This window comes from Asparagus officinalis, chromosome 2 (assembly GCF_001876935.1).
Source record: "Asparagus officinalis chromosome 2, Aspof.V1, whole genome shotgun sequence".
NCBI classification, from domain to species: domain Eukaryota; kingdom Viridiplantae; phylum Streptophyta; class Magnoliopsida; order Asparagales; family Asparagaceae; genus Asparagus; species Asparagus officinalis.
The window spans coordinates 4,275,158-4,294,029 of record NC_033795.1 but is presented as its reverse complement, the minus strand read 5'-3'; the positions used below and the strand labels follow the sequence as shown (position 1 = coordinate 4,294,029).

Sequence of the window (18,872 nt, the reverse complement as noted above, 5' to 3'; positions counted from 1 at the left end):
TTGGCAGCAGTTAGATGCTACGTTTGCGGCCAAACATGAGCCGCGTTTGTAGCGATTTAGAAGCAGCGTTGGAAGCTACGTCTAAGCTGCGTTTGTAGCGATTTGGAAGCTGCGTTGGCAGCGTTGGAAGCTGCATCTGAGCTGCGTTCGTGGCTATGAACGCGGTGCGTCTTGATGCTGGTACGCGGGGAGGACTTCCACGTCTTGGTTTGAAGAGACCGTCGATTTGTAGTCTCTTTCTGTCAGAGCGTTGCAAAGATCGTCGTTTTGTAATCTTTGCTTTAACTCTTTGATATGTGAGAGTCGTCAGATTGTAACTCTCGATGTTGATTGTGAAGGTTGTTGATTAGAGCTTTCATTAGTTGTTGTGAAGGTCGTCAGATTATAACCTTCATCGATCTACGTGAAAGTCTTCAAATTGTAACATTCTGGAAATCGTCAGATTGTAACTTCCATCATTAGTGTTTGATGGGGAATCAGCTATCTATTATGATTTTTAGACAGCCTACACCCCCATCCATTTTTGTGAAGCTTGTGTGTTAGGAAAACAACATAGGGTTAGTTTTCCTACTTCTTCCTTTCCTAATCAGTCTAAGTGCACTAATGTACTTGAATATTTGCACGCTGATGTGTGGGGTCCCTCTAGTGTGCCTACGCATGGAAGGAACTAATATTTTCTTTCCATAATTGATGATTATTCTAGAAAAGTTTGGGTTTTACTCATGAAACAAAAATCTGAAGTTTTTGATAAATTTAAAAATTGGAAATTTATGATTGAAAACCAAACAGGAAAGAAAATTAAAACTCTTAGGATAGACAATAATCTTGAGTTTTGTAACAAACAATTGAATAAATTGTGTACTACTTGGGGTATTAAAAGGCATAAATAAAACTGTTCTCTACACACCCCAGCAGAATGGAGTTGCTGAAAGGATGAATAGAACTCTCTTAGAGAGGGTGAGGGCTATGTTGGCACATCTGGGCTCTCCAAGAAGTTCCGGGGAGAAGCTGTTTGTACTGCGACCTATTTGATTAATATGTCTCCTTCTGTTCCCTTAGGAGGGAAATGCCCTGAATTTGTGTTCACGGGCAAACCTCTTGATTTAAATAATTTGAGAATTTTCGGGAGTGCTGGCTATGTGCATCAAAAGATTGATAAGTTAGAACCTAAATCTAAGAAATATGTTTTCTTAGGATACCCTGAAGGGGTAAAAGGTTATAGGCTTTGGAATAAGAGTGAACCGGGGTTTAAGGTAGTAATAAGTAGAGATGTTGTTTTTAATGAAAATGAATTTTCTTGTTTACCTTTACATGTCCATATTCCTGAAAGTGATGCTCCAAATGAGGTGGAGCAAATGCCTATTATTAATCAACCTAAATCACCTCATGAAGAAAAATTGAATGATATAATTATTGAAAATCAAGATGAGATTATTCCAAATGAAGTGGAGCATGATATGCAGGAAATAGATAACATGCATGATTTGAATGATTATCAACTAACTAGGGATAGAAATAAAAGAACCATTAGGAAACCTGAAAGATATAGAGATTGCAATTTGATTGATTGTAATATGTCTGAGTTTGCCTTTAATATGTTTGAATCCCTTGAGTGCAATGAACCTAAGACTTATAGAGAAGCATTAAATCTAAATATTCTGAAGGGAAAATTTGCAAAATAGACCATTTTTATGAAATATATAGCGAAATAGACCACTTTGAAAAATAATTAGCAAAATAGACCTCTTTTGAAAAAAAAAAGGTCGATTTTGAAAAACAATGCTCAGAAAACATACGGGACTACTAGTCCTGTATGTTTAGAGCCAACTAATCACGGATTAGTGACTCAAAAAACATACGGGACTAGTAGTCCCATATGTTTTCTGAGTAGAAAATTTTACTAATCCGTGATTAAAACATTATGTTTTCTGAGTAGAAAATTTTACTAATCCGTGATTAAAACATACGGGACTACTAGTCCCGTATGTTTTCTGAGCTGTTTTGCAAAATAGACCTCTTTTTGGCCTGTTGGCCAAAAAATGTCTATTTTGCTAATTATTTAGCAACACGGTCTATTTTGCTAAATAATTAGCAAAAACGGTATATTTTACAATTTTTTCCTATTCTGAAGAATGAATTAGTGCTATGAAGAGTGGGATGGAATCCCTAAGAATTAACCAAACATGGAAACTTGTTCCTAAACCTGCTAGTTGTTCTGTAGTGGACTGTAAGTGGTTGTTTAAGGTGAAACAAGAATCTAAAAGTGTTAGGTTTAAGGCTAGGTTAGTAGCTAAGGGATTTACTCAAAAGAAGGGAATTGATTATGCTGAAATTTTTGCTCCTGTTGTCAAATTCACTACTGTTAGAATTATGCTTGCTTTAGTTGCTAATTTTAATTGGGAATTAAAACTAATGGATGTAACTACTGCTTTCTTGTATGGTGATCTTGATAAAAATATTTATATGCACCAACCTGAGGGCTTTGTGGACCCTAATTTGCCTGATCATGTGTGTTTGTTAAAAAAGGTTTTGTATGGTTTAAAACAATCACCTAGGCAATGGAATATTATGTGTTTGTTAAAAAAGGTTTTGTATGGTTTAAAACAATCACCTAGGCAATGGAATATTAGATTTGATAAATGCATGCAATCTTTAAAGTTTAAAAGGAGTTCTGCTGATCATTGCCTGTATTATAAGAATATAGACTATATGCCTGTATTTCTTGTAATTTATGTGGATGACATGTTGATTGTTAGTCTTTGTTTGAAGTCTATTGAGCATGTTCAAAAATGTATTTGTAAAAATTTTGACATGAAAGACTTAGGTGATGCTAAAAGAATCCTAGGCATGAATATTATTAGGGACAAAAACAAATCTACTTTAGTTTTAAACCAAAGTTCATATGTTGAAAAATTTTTGAGTAAATTCTCTCTGTCTGATGCCAAATCTGTGAATGTGCCTCTTGCTTCCCATTTTGTGTTAAGTAAGGATCAGTCCCCCAAGACTAAAACTAAAATAAATGATATGAAAAAGGTGTCATATTCGAATGCTATAGGATCGGTCATGTATCTCATGGTTAGTACTAGGCCTGACATTGCATATGCGGTTAGTTGTTTGAGTAGATACATGTCAGACCCTGGTATGCCTCATTGGAATGCCTTGAAGTGGCTTTTAAGATATTTGAAATCCTCTGTGGATGTAGGATTAACCTTCTCTAAGTGTTCTGAAGGTGTTAATCTTGTTGGCTATGTAGATTCCAATTATGCAAATGATAGAGATAATAGAAAATCTACTACTTCCTATGTGTTTACTTTGTGTGGCTCTTGCATAAGTTGGAAATCTCAACTACAACCCATTGTTGCTTTATCTACTACTGAATCTAAGTATTTTGCTACCACTGAAGCTTTTAAAGAAGCTATTTGGCTTTGGGGCCTTATATCTGAAATTGGTTTTCTTGATAAAAATGTGGTTGTATTTTCTGATAATCAATCTGCTATTCAACTTTGTAAAAATCTTGTTTTTCATGATAGAACAAAACATATTAATGTGAGATTTCATTACATTCGGGATATAGTTGAAAAGGGTATTATCAAGTTAGAGAAAATTCCCTCAGAATTTAACCCTGCTGACATGGGTACTAAGTGTTTGCTTGCTGAAAAATTTATCTCGTGTCAAAGAATCTTGAATTTTGATTTTGGGTAATTTTCTTTTGCTTTGTGTGTTGCCTTTGTGGCCTATTAACTTGCTTTGTGCTTGTTATTAACTTTGTGATTTTTCCCCTTTTGAACTCGATGACCGTTTGGTAGAGTTCGGTCCTTTGTGGACTTGGTATGCTTGGTGATCTTACCCCGATCTTTGTGATCTGAGTTTACTTTGTGTATTCTCTTCCATTGCTTGTATCTTCTTTGTGATCATACAGGTAATGGTTTTGGCGATGATGAGTCCTGCAGTTCCGTGTTTTTTTCCTCAGTGCACTACCTTGGGCCAAAGGTGAAGATTGTTGCTATTTATGTTGGCCCAATAGCTGGCCCATTACCTAATGGCCCATCTCCCCCACTGATTTGCCCTAGCCCCCTACCCGATGGTTCTCAGACCCTAAGTCTTTCCGCCCCTACTCTATCCCAGCGTCCTTCGTTGCTGCCGCTCGGAGTCCCGTCGCTCATCCCCTGTAGGTCGGCTCTTACCCCTTCGATGCCCTAGCCATTCTCCTGTGTCGGCTGCCCCCTTCTCTATTTAAGGAGAATGGTTGGTAGTAGCTCAGGAGGAAGAAAGAGGAAGAGAACTTGAGCTTTGTGCTCTCACCCTTTGTGCGATCCTCTCTTCCCGTCCAGCCCTTTGTGCGAATACCCTTTCTTTTTTGTGAGTGACTTGTGGAGGGTAGATCAGTGGGTTCCCCTTTGTGTTCATGGTGGTGCACAGTTGAAGGAGATCGGACTGTTAGAGCAGGCTTCTGAGCCAAACAAGACGACGTCGATCCTCAACAGAAATTACTAATTGGTCTCTTGATTCTTAAGTTATTTCAAAATTAGTCCTTCGTATCATTAAAATTACTATTAAATCTCTCGGTGCTCATAAATTGCATGAACTTAGTCTATCCAATCACGAGCAGAATTAGCAAGTAGATTGATGAATTTGAGACATCTACCACAAGTAGGGGCCAAACAACAGAGTCAATGATTTAAGAGACTAATTTGAAATTATTTAAGAAGCGGAGGACCTAGTAGAAATTGCAATGATTTTTCGGAATATTTCAAAAATATTGAAGATTTGAGAGACTAATATTATTGAAGAAAACGCAATTAAGAAAGGATTTAGGGCCTAATATGACAAAAAAATTCTCTCTTTTGACCGTGCGCATCATATTGTGGGATCTATTTCTTTCCGTCATGTATTGTGCGTGCCAGAGAACTGCAAACTGTGAACTAGCGCGTGAAAATAAACAGGACGCAAAACAAGAATCCAAATAACAACGGAAATATCGAGACAAAAGCATTGCTTTCTAAACTTCTCATGCATTCTATGGCTCTTGTGGGGATAATGGTTTTCCCATTTTTGTACATAATGATGAGACTATATATCCCATTTTCTCTATGAAGGGTAAGAGCATAATACAGAACATTTTTACATTCTGATATCTTGATACCACTAGATATAGCGGATCAATACATTGTCACACTTTCTGATAGAATATAAAGTTATATCTCTTAACATTCGCCACAACATTAGAGTTTTGGTGTAGTGATATGGTATCAGATCAACTCAGATTTGTATCTCGCCAGCCATCATGAATTTCTAAGCGGGTTTTAAAGAATGTTATCCCTGCGTAAGTCTATGTTTCTATTCTAAAAAAAAATCCTCAGCTTACTGAGACATATAAGAATATAAGATTATATCACTCAACTACACAATTTTCTCTCTAAAAATATGCGAGGCAAAATTCTATAAATTTGACTAGATTGTAGATAGTTTCTACCGTGGTATTGATTTGTCCATTAAAATATATGTTGATTTCCTTTGATCACGATTGATATTCAATTGAACATTATCCAATCATTACCAATAGTCCATAATCGTGATAGGCTCTGTGGAAACTTAAAAGATAAACTTTGACATTTGTGACATGCATGTTTAATTGCGTGTACATATCACTCTCATTATTTTTCACGCTTTATCTTTCCTTAGAAATAACAGGTTGGTTTGGAGGGGGGATGGTGGGCAGGGCCGTCTCAAGCATTTTTGAGGTTCTAGGCAGAGAAAAATATTTAGGGCCGTAACATTTAAAAAAATAATTAAATATTAGTTTTTAAAAATAAATTTTATATAAAATTTAATTTTCTGGCTTTTTGAGATGCAAAGTTACTAATTAAATTTTATATTCAAGCTTTAATATTCAATTGATAAAATTGACAAATTATTTAATCTCTTGAGACATTGTTGAACGTAAATAAGATTTTAATAATAAAAAGATATAAAAAAAAATAAAAACACAAAATACAGAACATATACGTGAGCTATATATATATATGTATGTGTGAGAGGAGAATGAATGTAAATTAATTAAAATAAATAAAAACTAACAAGCTTACCTAGGGCCTTCTGGATTAGAATTGCAATTATATATTTATTAATGCTATGATTTTAGTCTCCCACATGGGATCTACTCATTCACCATTTACCAATCAATTTATTAATTTATTTATTTGAATAAATGAGATTGACCAGTCACATGAGAATGACCCGGGAACAATCATAAAGGTAGAACATATGTTGCAGTCCTCCGTAAGCAAAGGCCAAAATTAATTATAAAAATATGGTTTTTGATCTAATTGATTGCATCGCACATGCTATTGCTTTCGGATCAATACATAATCTTGATTATCTATTGAGAAATCCAATTATTCAACGAGGTATCACTTAGCTGTATCTAGTTTAATGCTATTTTCTCGATTGGAAAATTTCTTTTTGACAGTCTGCTTCACAAAAGATTATAATTATGATTGTTGTTATAATTTACAAAAACAATTATTTGTTTATAGTCCTTTGACAATGGTGTAGAAAGTGGAACATAACCCACAATCAATTTCGATGGAAATCATTTTTGCAAAGCGGACCCTTCCATATTTTTAATTGTAAAGAGTGACGATCGCAGTGAAACTAATAACTAATCTAATTGTAATGAACTAATAGATCTTTTGACAATTGTGATTGCTGTTATTTGTTTTATCCTTTGACAATTGTGAGTTGAAAATGGATAATAACTCGCAGTCAATTTTGATGGGAATCATTCTCCTACATTTTTAATTGTAAAAAGTTGCAGTTGCAACGAAACAAATAATTATGACCATGCTTTACAAACTGTGATTATGATTTGATCATGAGCTCACGCAACTGTGTAAATTTTTAGAAATTTTGCTTTAAATTCAAAGCCTGTGGGATTTGAATCTAAATTGCTATGATGACAGTTTAAAATAAGCCCTTATGAAAAGGGTCTAATGATATAGTATTATATATATTCTAACAAAAGTATATACATCTTACCAATTGTAAATAATATATTTATTTTTTTTAATTTTTTGTTAGTATATTCTTAGAAGAGACTTGTCATCTAGTTGAAAAGGGGGTCAAATTGAATTCTAGATCTGTTCTGTAGAAGAGCAATGATTTAATCTTTTATTAATCTATAAGTTTCTTCAATCTTTCTTTTGAATAGGGTTTTTTTTTCCTCAAATCAAAACCGAGCTCTGTAAAAGCCTGAATTTTCAAGTGCTTTCCTTTTCTCGGGGAAAAAAAGGGAAAATAAGATACCAAATGCAAATTACCTGTTAGCATCAAGATACATGAACAACCTTCATCCAACCAGACATTAATGATATATATACACAATAGCCCAAGTTCCATGTATAAATTCATTAGGTTCTCCTCTTATTCTTTTAGATTGACGGAAGTTTTAGAAGTAAAAAAGGGAGTAAAAGAAGTAATTTACTCAATTAAGAAGTAAGAAGTGGCAAAAATAACATTTTTTATTTTTTACATGTATTTTTAGTAGTGGAAAAAGTGATTCGTATTCAAAATTTTCCTTCTCATTTGGATATATATTATTAGGGAGTAACTAATACATATAGCTTCAATACTATTCTTATTTGGATTGTTATTGAAATAGCGGATGTAGTTGACATGTACACAGTGGTAAAATTACCTCCATTTCTCACTATTAACTTACGGTCATCCAAATCATCAAATGGTATATGAATTTCATTCATACTTGAAGATATAAACAAATTATCGTTATACATTTGATTTGAAAAATCTTTTCGCCCCTTTTGGATTCTACTCATGAAAAATCATCTAATGTTACGTGAGAATGTTCCCAAACCTTTCAAAGAACCACTGCCTCCCTCATTAATGCAATGCCGAAAAATAAATTCCCCCCAAAAAAATCATGTATGCACGTAATGCTTCTCATTAAAGAATTCTAGCACAAAAATACAAACAATAAACGCAAGATAACTCTTTCACAAGTGAGATGTGATACAACAACAAACATAGACACTGTCCTAATATATTTCCATTTAGTTGTAGCACATGGATGCTCGTCAAAGGAGAATATCACTATGAGATTTGATTAGTTTTGAGAGGTTTTATTTGCTTCTAAGAATCTCTAATTTCATGCAGACCTCATTTTTTACTATTTGTTTATCTGAAAAGTTATTTACGATACTTCATTACATACTGACATGAAGCATGCATGTCATCCATATTTCTTCAATCTTTTTCCTGCATTTAACTCTCAGAAGTACATCGAAAGTAGCTGAAATTGAGCAAATTTAAGAATAAAATTATTTTTCATTACATGGATATTCTCTACGTCTAAATAAAATCTCTAAAGATCTTAATTCTCTCCTCCTAACAACTTTATAATGGTTATCCAAACAAAAAAAGTAAATCAACAGGAAAAATATTATTTTATCTACTTCCAAAAATTAATAAAAAAATCAAAAATAAAATAAAATAAAAACCTCGGCTACTTTCTACTTAGAAGTAATAGATTTAATCTATTTGTTGCTTACATGTCATCAAAGGGCCAAGAGGGAGAGTCGCATATTTTCCAAATTGCCTTGAGGATTCATCTGCAAATTATCCTTGAAAACAGTTTTGGAAATTATCCTTCTAATGTTTTTTTATTTTTTTATTTATTATTTTTTATTTATTTTTTCGTTGTGGGGTGGGGGGTTTGGATACCGCGTATTTTCCAAACTGGTTTTGGGGAAAAAATCAAAACCTGCACGTCAACAATACATACTCTTTCTCTCTCCTACCAAATCCAGAAATATATCATCAATCACCCAAATAGACAGCAAACAGCCACAAGCCAGCCCCTCATCATTTTAGGGCCTGTTCGTTTGTTTTCTAAAAACCAAGAAATGGAAATGGAAATGGTGAAAATCTCAAAACTCACCATTTCCTCCATTTCCATCCCTAAAACTCACCCACAACATCCAATAAAATATTATTTTTATCCAACAACTCATCCACATCATCTAATAAAATATAATTTTCATCTAACCACTCATCCATCACATCTAATAAAATATTATTTTTATCTAACAACTCATCCATCACATCTAATAAAATATTATTTTCATCCAAACATCACTCAACTCATCTCTTCTCATCATTTCAAATCACTCACATCATCCAATAAAATATTATAACAATTCACCTCATCTCATTAACATTTCATTTCTTCATTTTCATCCCAAAAAGTTATGAAAACACTTTTCTTAATCTTTCTTCACATCACCCAATAATACAATGACAACTCATCTCATCTCATTTCATTTCTTATTTTTAAGAATGAACCGAACAAAAGAAAACAAGAAACTACAGGAAATAGGTTTCTTATAATTCATTTCCTTATTTTTTTCGTCAACCGAACACTCCAAAACTAGTTTTCTTAAAAAATCACAAACATCATCCAATAATAAGGTGACAACTAACATCATTTCAATTTCATTTCTTTGATTTCCTTCTTTTTTAGCCAACCAAACACTCCAAAAACAATTCTTCATTTTAATAGTTTTCCATTTCTTTGATTTCCCTCTTTTTTTTAGGCAAACGAACAGGCCCTTAACCTTTCATATCTTTCTATGAAATAGCAGGCCAAAACAAAAACCAAAGCCAAGGCTTGATACACAGCCTTTTTTTATTCTTGCCCACATCAAGACTCCATGGACTCTGCTTTGAACTTTTCACATCCGCATTCAATCATCCCAAAATCCCATATTTTCACCCTTTTCATGTTCTGATAGTTGATTCAGAAGAGACCCATTTGTTTGTTTTCTTTGGGAGAAAATGGAGAGGTTTTGGCTTGGGAGGGGCTATTTGTTCTTGCTGCTCTCTTTGCTGTGTCAAAGTTTGGATCTTGCTGCTTCTGTTAATGATGAAGGTATGGTCTTTTTGATGATTTTGACATGGTTTTTTTTTTTGTGTCAAGATTGAATTTTGGTCAAATAAGTTGTGTGGGTTTTTTTTAGGAAGGGCTCTGTTGAGGTTTAGAGAGAGAGTTACAGCTGACCCTTGTGGAGTTTTGTTAAATTGGATTGAGAGGGATGATGATCCTTGCAATTGGTTTGGAGTGGAATGCTCTGGTGATGGAAGAGTTGTTTCTTTGTAAGTCATGCTAATCTCCAATTATTTTCTGCCTGGTTTTATTTATTTATTACATTTGGTGTTTTCTTTAGAATTGGTTTGGCTGTCATGTCCTGATTTATCTGATTTTTTTAGATTAGTCTTTGGGTAAATTAATGTTCACCTCTACAAGTTAGGCCAAATTGCTACATTATCCGGACGTATGTTTATCCCTAGCACTAACTACATGATCAGAGAAGTGGAAGTTGACTCTCCTGGCGAGCACCCATAGAAATTTAATTTTCTGGAATACCCGAGGCCGTGCGTTATCGGATCATGAGGAAGTTCCCTCTTCAAACCTAAAAAAACAAAAAGAGAAGTGGACGTTGTAGATTTGTGGTCTGCGAAAATAAAAAGATCCGCTAATTGAAACCCAAATATAGTAGGTGGTCTGGAGTTGATCACCGGATTTGCAGCCTTATCAGCTTTTCTGGTGAATTGCTAGCATTTTCTCTAGGAGAACGTGCGATTATACGAAAACGCATACTGTGCAAAAGTAATGGAGATGTTTTTTTACTGGGCCAGCGAGTGTAAGGACTTTGACACAGATTTCATTAATGATAAGAGTAAACAGAAATAGACCAGGAATCAAAGTTTACAAAAATTGTTAACTTCTCCAATTGGAAGCCATGATACTAAACGGTGAAGGTTTCTATGATGAGAAATTCCTGTTAAACTGAGAATTTATCCCGTTGATTCTTTACTCGATCATTGTGCTTATTAAACAAGTGTTATTAAGAACTTTCCTGAGAATTTTTTTTCTTGCTTCTGTTTTGTCGGCAGATTTAGTTATGCATTTCTTGCTTCAGTTTGTTGAGTTATTGTGGGTATTCTAGGAGACTCAGTGACATTTTAGATAAGCCCCATCTGACAGGAAATTTGTTGTTATAAATGTGTTAAAGAGAGGTTATTATACTAGCTGCCGGAGAGTAGAATGTATCCCAATTCAGCTTCAAATATTACTTTCTGGATATATATCATGGATTAATAGTTGTTACCCCTACTTGGCTACTTGAGATTATTTCTTATGAGCTTACTCTTATGACTTTTTCCCATACTTTGTTTTTCAATTACAAAAGATAATGGACGTGGCCTGTCTCTCACAAAGCCACTTATGTAACTGCTTTCTTTTTTCCTCCATATGGACATGTGCTCGTTCAATTTGATGTATAATTATAGTATTTGTGCTGGTGTTAGCATCATCTTTTTTTCCTGGGAGCATGATAATCTCAATATTCTTGTAGGATCTTGAAGGATTTTCTTCTCGAGGGGATACTCGCACCTGAGCTTGGGAAACTTGTCCACTTGAAGTCTCTGTAAGCAGTCATCTAAGCTCATGAATTCACCAGGCACTGGTCGTAAAGCAATTTTTATTGTCTTTGTGCAAAAATCTTTTGGGTCCACGTTACACATTTTAGGCCTAATAATTTACTTACATTTCTAATTTTCAACCAATTTGGATTATGAGTTTGATATTTGAAAAAAAAAACTTAATCATGTATATTGTTAGTTCTGAAAGATCTTGGAAACAAACTTGTTAGAGCGCTGTGTCGTATTCTATCTATATTAACTTATTGATAGGTTAATTTTCCCTTTACCTCATATCCCTACAGAGGAAATCAATGTTCTCATTATTGATGTTTTTGTTTACTTATTCAATTCATGCAGTATTTTGCACAATAATTCTTTCTGTGGAACGATCCCAAAAGAGTTCGGTGACTTGCAGAAGCTTGAGATATTAGACTTGGGACATAATAATCTCAGCGGTCCATTTCCTTCTGCTATTAGCAGCATTCTGTCCCTGGAAGTTCTGTGAGTAAAAATTCGTCATCTAATTTGATATTTGATTCATAACTCCATTCTCATTAGTAACATTCTACTCCTTTCATAATTAACCTACTGCAAGTGTATTAAGAAGCACTAGGTATACATCCAACATACCCCCAGCACTCAATGAGCTCACTGTACTCTCTGAGCTTCCGGTTGATGAACAGGAATCATCCTCAAATAGGCTTGCTGTTAAAAGGTAAGGTTATAATCTCACCTTATTAGTTTGAAAGTTAGGCAGTAGCATCGCTTATAATAAAGTACAGGCATAGTAAAGATTTTGTATTGGTGTACATATGCTTATCATACAGCGTAGATAATGCATATCTTTACGATTCATCATTTCCCAAATATATATTGGCTAATGCGCTTGTTCATTCATGCTAAAAGATGATTTTTTATGCTTGTAGGAAGATAAAGATAAAAAATGCAACCACAAGGAAACTTCTTCAAGAAGTCAGTGAACACAAACACCATCATCATAGACATCGAAGTCATAAAACTGTCGCTCCTGCTTCAGCACCATCGCCGTCACCAGCACCATCACCGTCACCATCACCAAATTCACTGCCTCCCTTCTTCCGGTCAAAATCATTATCATCTCCTTCACCATCTCCCTCATCAGAATCATTTCCGCCGGCCCCCACTCCCCCTCGAATTAATCATGCTTCTACTCAGAATCTTCTTAACTCGGCAAAATCTCTTCCTCCTAATGAAGCTCACCCTCCCTCGAGAAAAAAGCACCACATTCCCTTGATAGTCTTATTGTCAGTTGCAGCTGGTTCTTTCTTTATAATAGTGCTATCTGTTATATATTGCTTTTGTTGCCGAGCCAACAAAGTTGTCGCTGTTATGCCTTGGAGAACCGGCTTAAGTGGGCAGTTACAGAAAGCATTTGTGACAGGTAGGTGCATTCTGAATTCACGTACATGCCTTCACTTACTTGATCTGTATATCTGTACTGTTGGGCGGCAAAGGTCCATTAAAGGGAGATGGACTAGGCTAATCTTACTTGGATCTGACTCAAAAAGATTAACCTTATTTGAGTCATGAATCCAAGCATATTTAAACATAGGGTCAATTGCACATAGACCCCTTGTAGCTTCATTGTTTTGGACTTCCTATGCTTCTAGTTTCATTGTTGCAGATAGACCCCTGGGATTATTTTTTTGACTCTTTTACCCTCTGATAAATTCAGTAATTTCACCCATGGCAGTATCTTCCAAAATTTCAGGTGGACAAAACAGTCAAAAACTGTAACCCACAGGGGGTCTAATCTTCAACAATGAAACTACAAGGATAGTAAAGCAATATTACAGGGGTCTACGAGTAATTAAAACCTATACACATCTGACTATTTTTTTCGATGTGAGACGCTCTTAGCACATACTATCCCATGGCAGGTGTACCTTCCCTAAAACGGTCAGAGCTAGAATCAGCTTGTGAAGATTTTAGCAATGTTGTCGGCTCTTTATCAGATTGTTTTCTGTACAAGGGAACACTATCAAGTGGAGTTGAAATTGCAGTTATGTCTAGTATCATAACTTCTGTCAAAGATTGGTCAGATCATTATGAAGCCCAATTCAGGAAGAAGGTGAGCACTTTCTATTTATTTTATTTAAGATACTTGTGATTTATGCAATATCTCTAACCCTTTGTATTCTGCTGCCTATGTTTCAGATATCGGTGTTGTCCAAAGTGAACCACAAGAATTTTATGAACCTTATTGGATTTTGTGAGGAGAAGGAGCCTTTCACCAGGATGATGGTTTATGAGTATGCACCCAATGGGACGCTTTTCGAACACTTGCACAGTGAGTAACTTTTATTACCATTGCTTCAATGACGTTTTCTAGGTCCATTTACATAAGGGTAATTGCACATCGACCCCCTGTAGTATTGCTGTTTTGAATTTACTGCCCTGTAGCTTCATTGTTGCAGATAGCCCCTGGCTTAATTTTTTGACCCTTTCACCCTCGAATAGACTCGTCTATTTCACCTGAGGGAAATATTTGCCAAAATTTCACCCAGGGTAAAATAGTTGAAAGAGAAAAAAAACAGGGGGTCTATCTGCGACAATGACACTCTAGGGACAGTAAGTTCACAACAACGATATTAAGGGGGTCTATCTGCAACAAACCCTTTCTATAAGTATGCAAGTTATTTATATTCGTGTAAACAGAGATAAATAATCCTTATTAACCTTTTCTGATATTTTTCCATCTGACTTGTTTTACATCAAACTGATCCAAATTACCGTTGATCACAGTTAAAGAAGCAGATCACTTGGACTGGGCTGCTCGCTTAAGGATCATCATGGGCATAGCATACTGTTTAGATCACATGCACCAACTTAACCCCCCCTTAGTTCTCAGAAACCTAAACTCCTCTTCCATTTATCTCTGCGAAGATTATGCTGCCAAAATATCTGATCTTTCATTTTGGAATGAGGAAAAAGAATCTGACCAATCTTTTGAAACCTCGGGAGTTCTTGATTCCAAATTATCAACACAAGAAGGAAACATCTACAAGTTTGGAATCATATTGTTAGAAATAATATCAGGAAGGCTACCTTTTTGTGAGGATGATGGGCTGCTTGTGCTCTGGGCTTCAAGTCATCTAAATGGGAAGAGGCGACTTATGGATATAGTTGATACAACTCTAGAATCTTTCAATGAAGAAGATGTTGTTGCTCTTTGCGAAGTAATAAAATCGTGCATAAATCAAGATCCTAAGAAGAGACCGACAACGGGAGAGGTTGTTGCTCAGTTGAGGGAGATCACGGCAATGTCACCCGATGCAGCTAGTCCAAAATTGTCACCACTGTGGTGGGCAGAGCTCGAGATTATTTCTACAGAGAGTAACAGCTTACAATAGATGTTGGTTTTATTTGCGAAGAGAATAAAATTTCATTTTGGAGGGTTTATTTTTGTCAAATATTTTTTTACACCTCTGCGTTTGTTGTTCATATTTTGTGATTATTTTTTAAACATTGTACATATTTGCAAGCTGGCGGGAGCTTGCTTGTCACTGCTTGTGCAGAACTAAGATGATATTTGAATTAGTAAAGATAATTTTTTTTAGGGATTGGTTTTTGATAGAGTTGGTTCATTATGAAGAATGGTGAAAATGTGTGATGAGATGATAGAAATTGTGGTTGAGGTTTGGCTTGTCTCAGCTATGCCCTGTCAATTGCAGTTCTTGAAATTTCAAATGCTACAGCTACTTTCATTAGATGATATATACGCACAAAGGTGATTCAACTTTTTCTTCCATTCTTTTGGATGCAGTAGTAAATCCAGTGCTGAGATCAGATCTCGATTTAAATTAGAAAAATACTTGTTGCTTATTATTATTATTATTATTATTTTCAGTCAGTAATTACTGACTTGGTTGAATTGTTTATTGTGATAATTACTAGCACAATAATCTTTCTTCTCAGTAATTGCTGAAAGAAGGCTTCATGACAATTCTATTAGAGGGAATTTGCATTCATTCAGCATTTAATCACCTAAGGTGAGCACCAATTCCTAATAAATAAAATAAAATAAAATAAAGAAGAAAGAGGAGGAGGTTGAGGAGGAGAAAACAAGAAATTCTGTTCACTTTCTCCACAGGGAAGTACCAATGTGATTCCCAACTGACACGAATTAGTTTTATGACAGTGAAGTATCTCATAGGGGAATACCAATGTAATTCCCTTAAAAAACCACAAAAAACAACTCAAAGGGGGGAAAACTAAAAAATGCCTCTTCTCTTAGAAATCCAATGATTTTCCAAACATTTCATTGATATCATCCATGGCTTCCCTAGTGAAAACGGTCGGTTCAAACAAATCATTTTCTCCACCAACCTTGGAGGAGAATTTTTTCGGAGCCTGACGCGTCGAACCTTCTTCCAATTCATCATCAGCTAATATACAGAAACCCTCGCTCGCTGGTTTCTTTTCTGTCAGTTTGGCTTGCTTCTTTGGTCTGCTTGCTCTAACAAAATTCAGCGGTTTACCAAACATGCTGTTAATATCATCCATGGCTTCCTTCAGGTTAATAGTGGGGTCCACCAAACCGTGATGCAATGCATTCTCCACCTCTGGGTCGTCGAAAACAGTGGACCCCACAAATCTCCGAATGACTGTGTCACCATTTATCCGAACATCTTCAGATCTATAGGTTTTGGTTTCAATACTATCTGATTTAGGCTCTTCCTTAAGCTCTTCATCAACATCATTTTCCTCGTCGTCATCATTATCATCATCATCTTCTGTCCATATCTTGAACGCACCAACAAAGGGCTGCTGTGCCTTGACTTCATTTTTTCCTGGTGAATTAGGCTGTGCTTCGTCTAAGCTTTCATCAACAAAAACTTGAAGCACATTGCTCTGCTGGTTTTCCTTAGGCTTTGGATTAATTTGGCGCATTCTTCTTCTGGCAACTGGATCTTGCTCCAAGGGTTCTTTAAACATGCTGCCGATAGCATTCATTGCCTCCTTCATGTTGATCGTGGGGTCCACCAGGCCGTGGTGGCAAGCATCTTCTGCTTCAGATTTGCCTACAATTGCAGAGCCTACAAACTTCACCACAACAGTGTCATCACCGCAAGAGGTTGACCTGTACACATTCTTAGCAGCATTTCCTTCATCCTCGGGGATTGTGCTAGCTGTTTTAGAATTAAGATTTTTTTCATTTTTTGATAAAAGTCCATGGAAATAGTAAATAGCTTTGTTTAGATTGGTAATGGTATTATGGCTCATTTCCAAAGAGGTGATGGTTACCTTTACAGCATTCCGTAGAATTTATGTGTTCAAAACGTTTGTGTTGATCCCGAGAATTGATCTTAGAAGCTGATACATGAGATGTCTCACCTGCACAATTTCGTACAAAATGCAAGACAGTTCATTGACTTCTGATTTTTTTTACAGGAAAATATTACATTATAAAGGTAAGTTAATAGAACCTCAAATTTCGGAATTGAAGATAAGAAAATATGATAGACCTTTCTCTAATCTTTGGTTCTCTGTCATTGTAGTTTTCCCTTGCTGAGAAGGAATGCCATTGTTGGTGAGCATTGCTTTCTGCATCTAAAATATTGTACAAACAGGTATATAATATATTACATATTTGGAAAAGAATAACATACAAAACAAACAGAAGACGTGAGTATTACTTTCTTTTTCCTTTCCTTGAGGAGCTTCATACGATGAAGAAACTGATCATATGATTTTTGTATCTCGGCTGCGGGCTCTGCAAGACTATAAACTGTTTAATACCCAATGTACAAATAGAAACTAGATAGAAAGAGCAACTAGCTTAATGCTAATGAAATCGAGAAGCAAAAAGAGGATGGGGGAAAAAACGAAGAAGCAAGAGATTCAAGACAATAAAAATCTATAGAGATGAAAGAAAATTGAAAAGTACTGGTTACTTATTTCCTTGAAATTCAAGGTGACAACTAATTGTCCTGGTATCAGAGGTCTCAGAGGTCAAGACAACAAAGTGTCCTTTAGTATGCCTTTCCAGGGGCAGCAAACAAAACTAATGAAAAGTTCGCTTTTAAGTTAGGGAGTCACCCGTATGTGGATGAGCCTTGAGACAGTGGAAGTTGGATTGAAAAATTATCACGTGGTTCAGTAATTATTCATACAATTTCTAATTTAAATTTGAATTGGAAGATCATTTTAAACAGAATATTAGCATTCATACACTCACCGCATTTATCTAAGCAAACATTTCATTTGTAAATTTTAGCTCTCATATGTTAGTTTAATACACAGATATGACATTATGTTTTGTAAGGTTCAGTGCTTGTTAAAGCTCAACATTTAGCCATCTTCTCCTTCTCAAGGAACAATTCTCAAATCGAATTTCTTAACCAAATATATAAATTAGAGATTCATATGTCTCTCATCGTAAAGGAATAATTGATTAACTTTATTTGGGAAATATATTCATCTCTTAGACATAAAATTGGAAAAGATCCAAAAGAATGCCTTCTTCAATCAATACCTGAATTCAAGAAAAGAAAATGGCCAAGGTCACTGCTAACAACGCAACTAGAAAACTCACTAGTTTCAAAAGACTTTTAGGAACAAACTCATGAGATACTTATGATTCAGAGAAACCTTAAACATTAAAAATAAATTTCATCCTAAAAGTTTGGCAGAAAATTGCATCTGAAGCTAAAATAGCCATCAATTCAATTACCAACATAAATAGTCTCATAAAAGAAAAGGAAGCCTTACTTTTGAACCCCCAAACGATACATATTCTCTGCCTTTTCAAACTTCTTCTTCTTCTCATAATATAAAGCATACGCAGAGTAAAACATAGCTCGCTTCAATCCAATCTGGTTATTCTCCATCTTCCTCAAAATAACCCTCGCATCATCCACATAATCCATCTAAAATGAAATAGATTAAACATAAAAACACCTAGAAAAAAAAGAGAAATTCACCGAAAAATGAAGTTCATTGATCTCAGGAATTAATAAGTATTCCTAAGGTTATTTGTCGAGCTATATAGCATCAAATGAACTATCCATTTCCAAGAACTAGAACGGCTATACAAAGCTACTACCTTTTGCCCCATTTTCAAACGAACCGAATCCCAAAATGACTAAAGCACAAGGAAAAATGACAAAATAAGAAATGGGTTTCTCCGCAATTTGTCTACAATCACATTACCAACTGAATCCAAACACGAATGTATCTCGAATCGTTTCGATACCGACGGTCGGATTCAAAGGCCTCAGCGCATTTCTGAAGGAATCGAGGGAGCTTCTCTCTGAGAATCTGAGGAGGTAGAGATTCCTTCATCTTTCGAATGCCTCTACGGCAAAGAAAGAACAAATCTTTAGTGATTA

General features: G+C 35.3%; 2 protein-coding genes across 2 annotated transcripts in view; one reads left to right on the top strand and one right to left on the bottom strand.

The window, feature by feature from the left end:
* On the top strand, positions 9,637-15,097 carry LOC109829989 (inactive receptor-like serine/threonine-protein kinase At2g40270). The gene is made up of 9 exons (XM_020397112.1): positions 9,637-9,946; positions 10,035-10,170; positions 11,433-11,504; positions 11,857-12,000; positions 12,095-12,214; positions 12,426-12,919; positions 13,419-13,609; positions 13,696-13,828; positions 14,284-15,097. The coding sequence occupies exons 1-9, from the start codon at positions 9,853-9,855 to the stop codon at positions 14,889-14,891; spliced, it is 1,992 nt and encodes a 663-aa protein (XP_020252701.1). The 5' UTR covers positions 9,637-9,852; the 3' UTR covers positions 14,892-15,097.
* The window catches only part of LOC109829716 (probable inactive serine/threonine-protein kinase bub1), a 15,414-nt gene continuing 12,109 nt past the window's right edge, over positions 15,568-18,872 (bottom strand). The window contains exons 2-7 of the mRNA XM_020396757.1: positions 18,694-18,838; positions 18,253-18,410; positions 17,178-17,262; positions 17,007-17,091; positions 16,786-16,875; positions 15,568-16,670 (exon numbers count right to left, since the gene is read on the bottom strand). Of these exons, the coding sequence (XP_020252346.1) occupies positions 15,772-16,670; positions 16,786-16,875; positions 17,007-17,091; positions 17,178-17,262; positions 18,253-18,410; positions 18,694-18,838 (1,462 nt within the window). The 3' untranslated portion in view covers positions 15,568-15,771. The remainder of the gene's footprint in view (positions 16,671-16,785; positions 16,876-17,006; positions 17,092-17,177; positions 17,263-18,252; positions 18,411-18,693; positions 18,839-18,872) is intronic.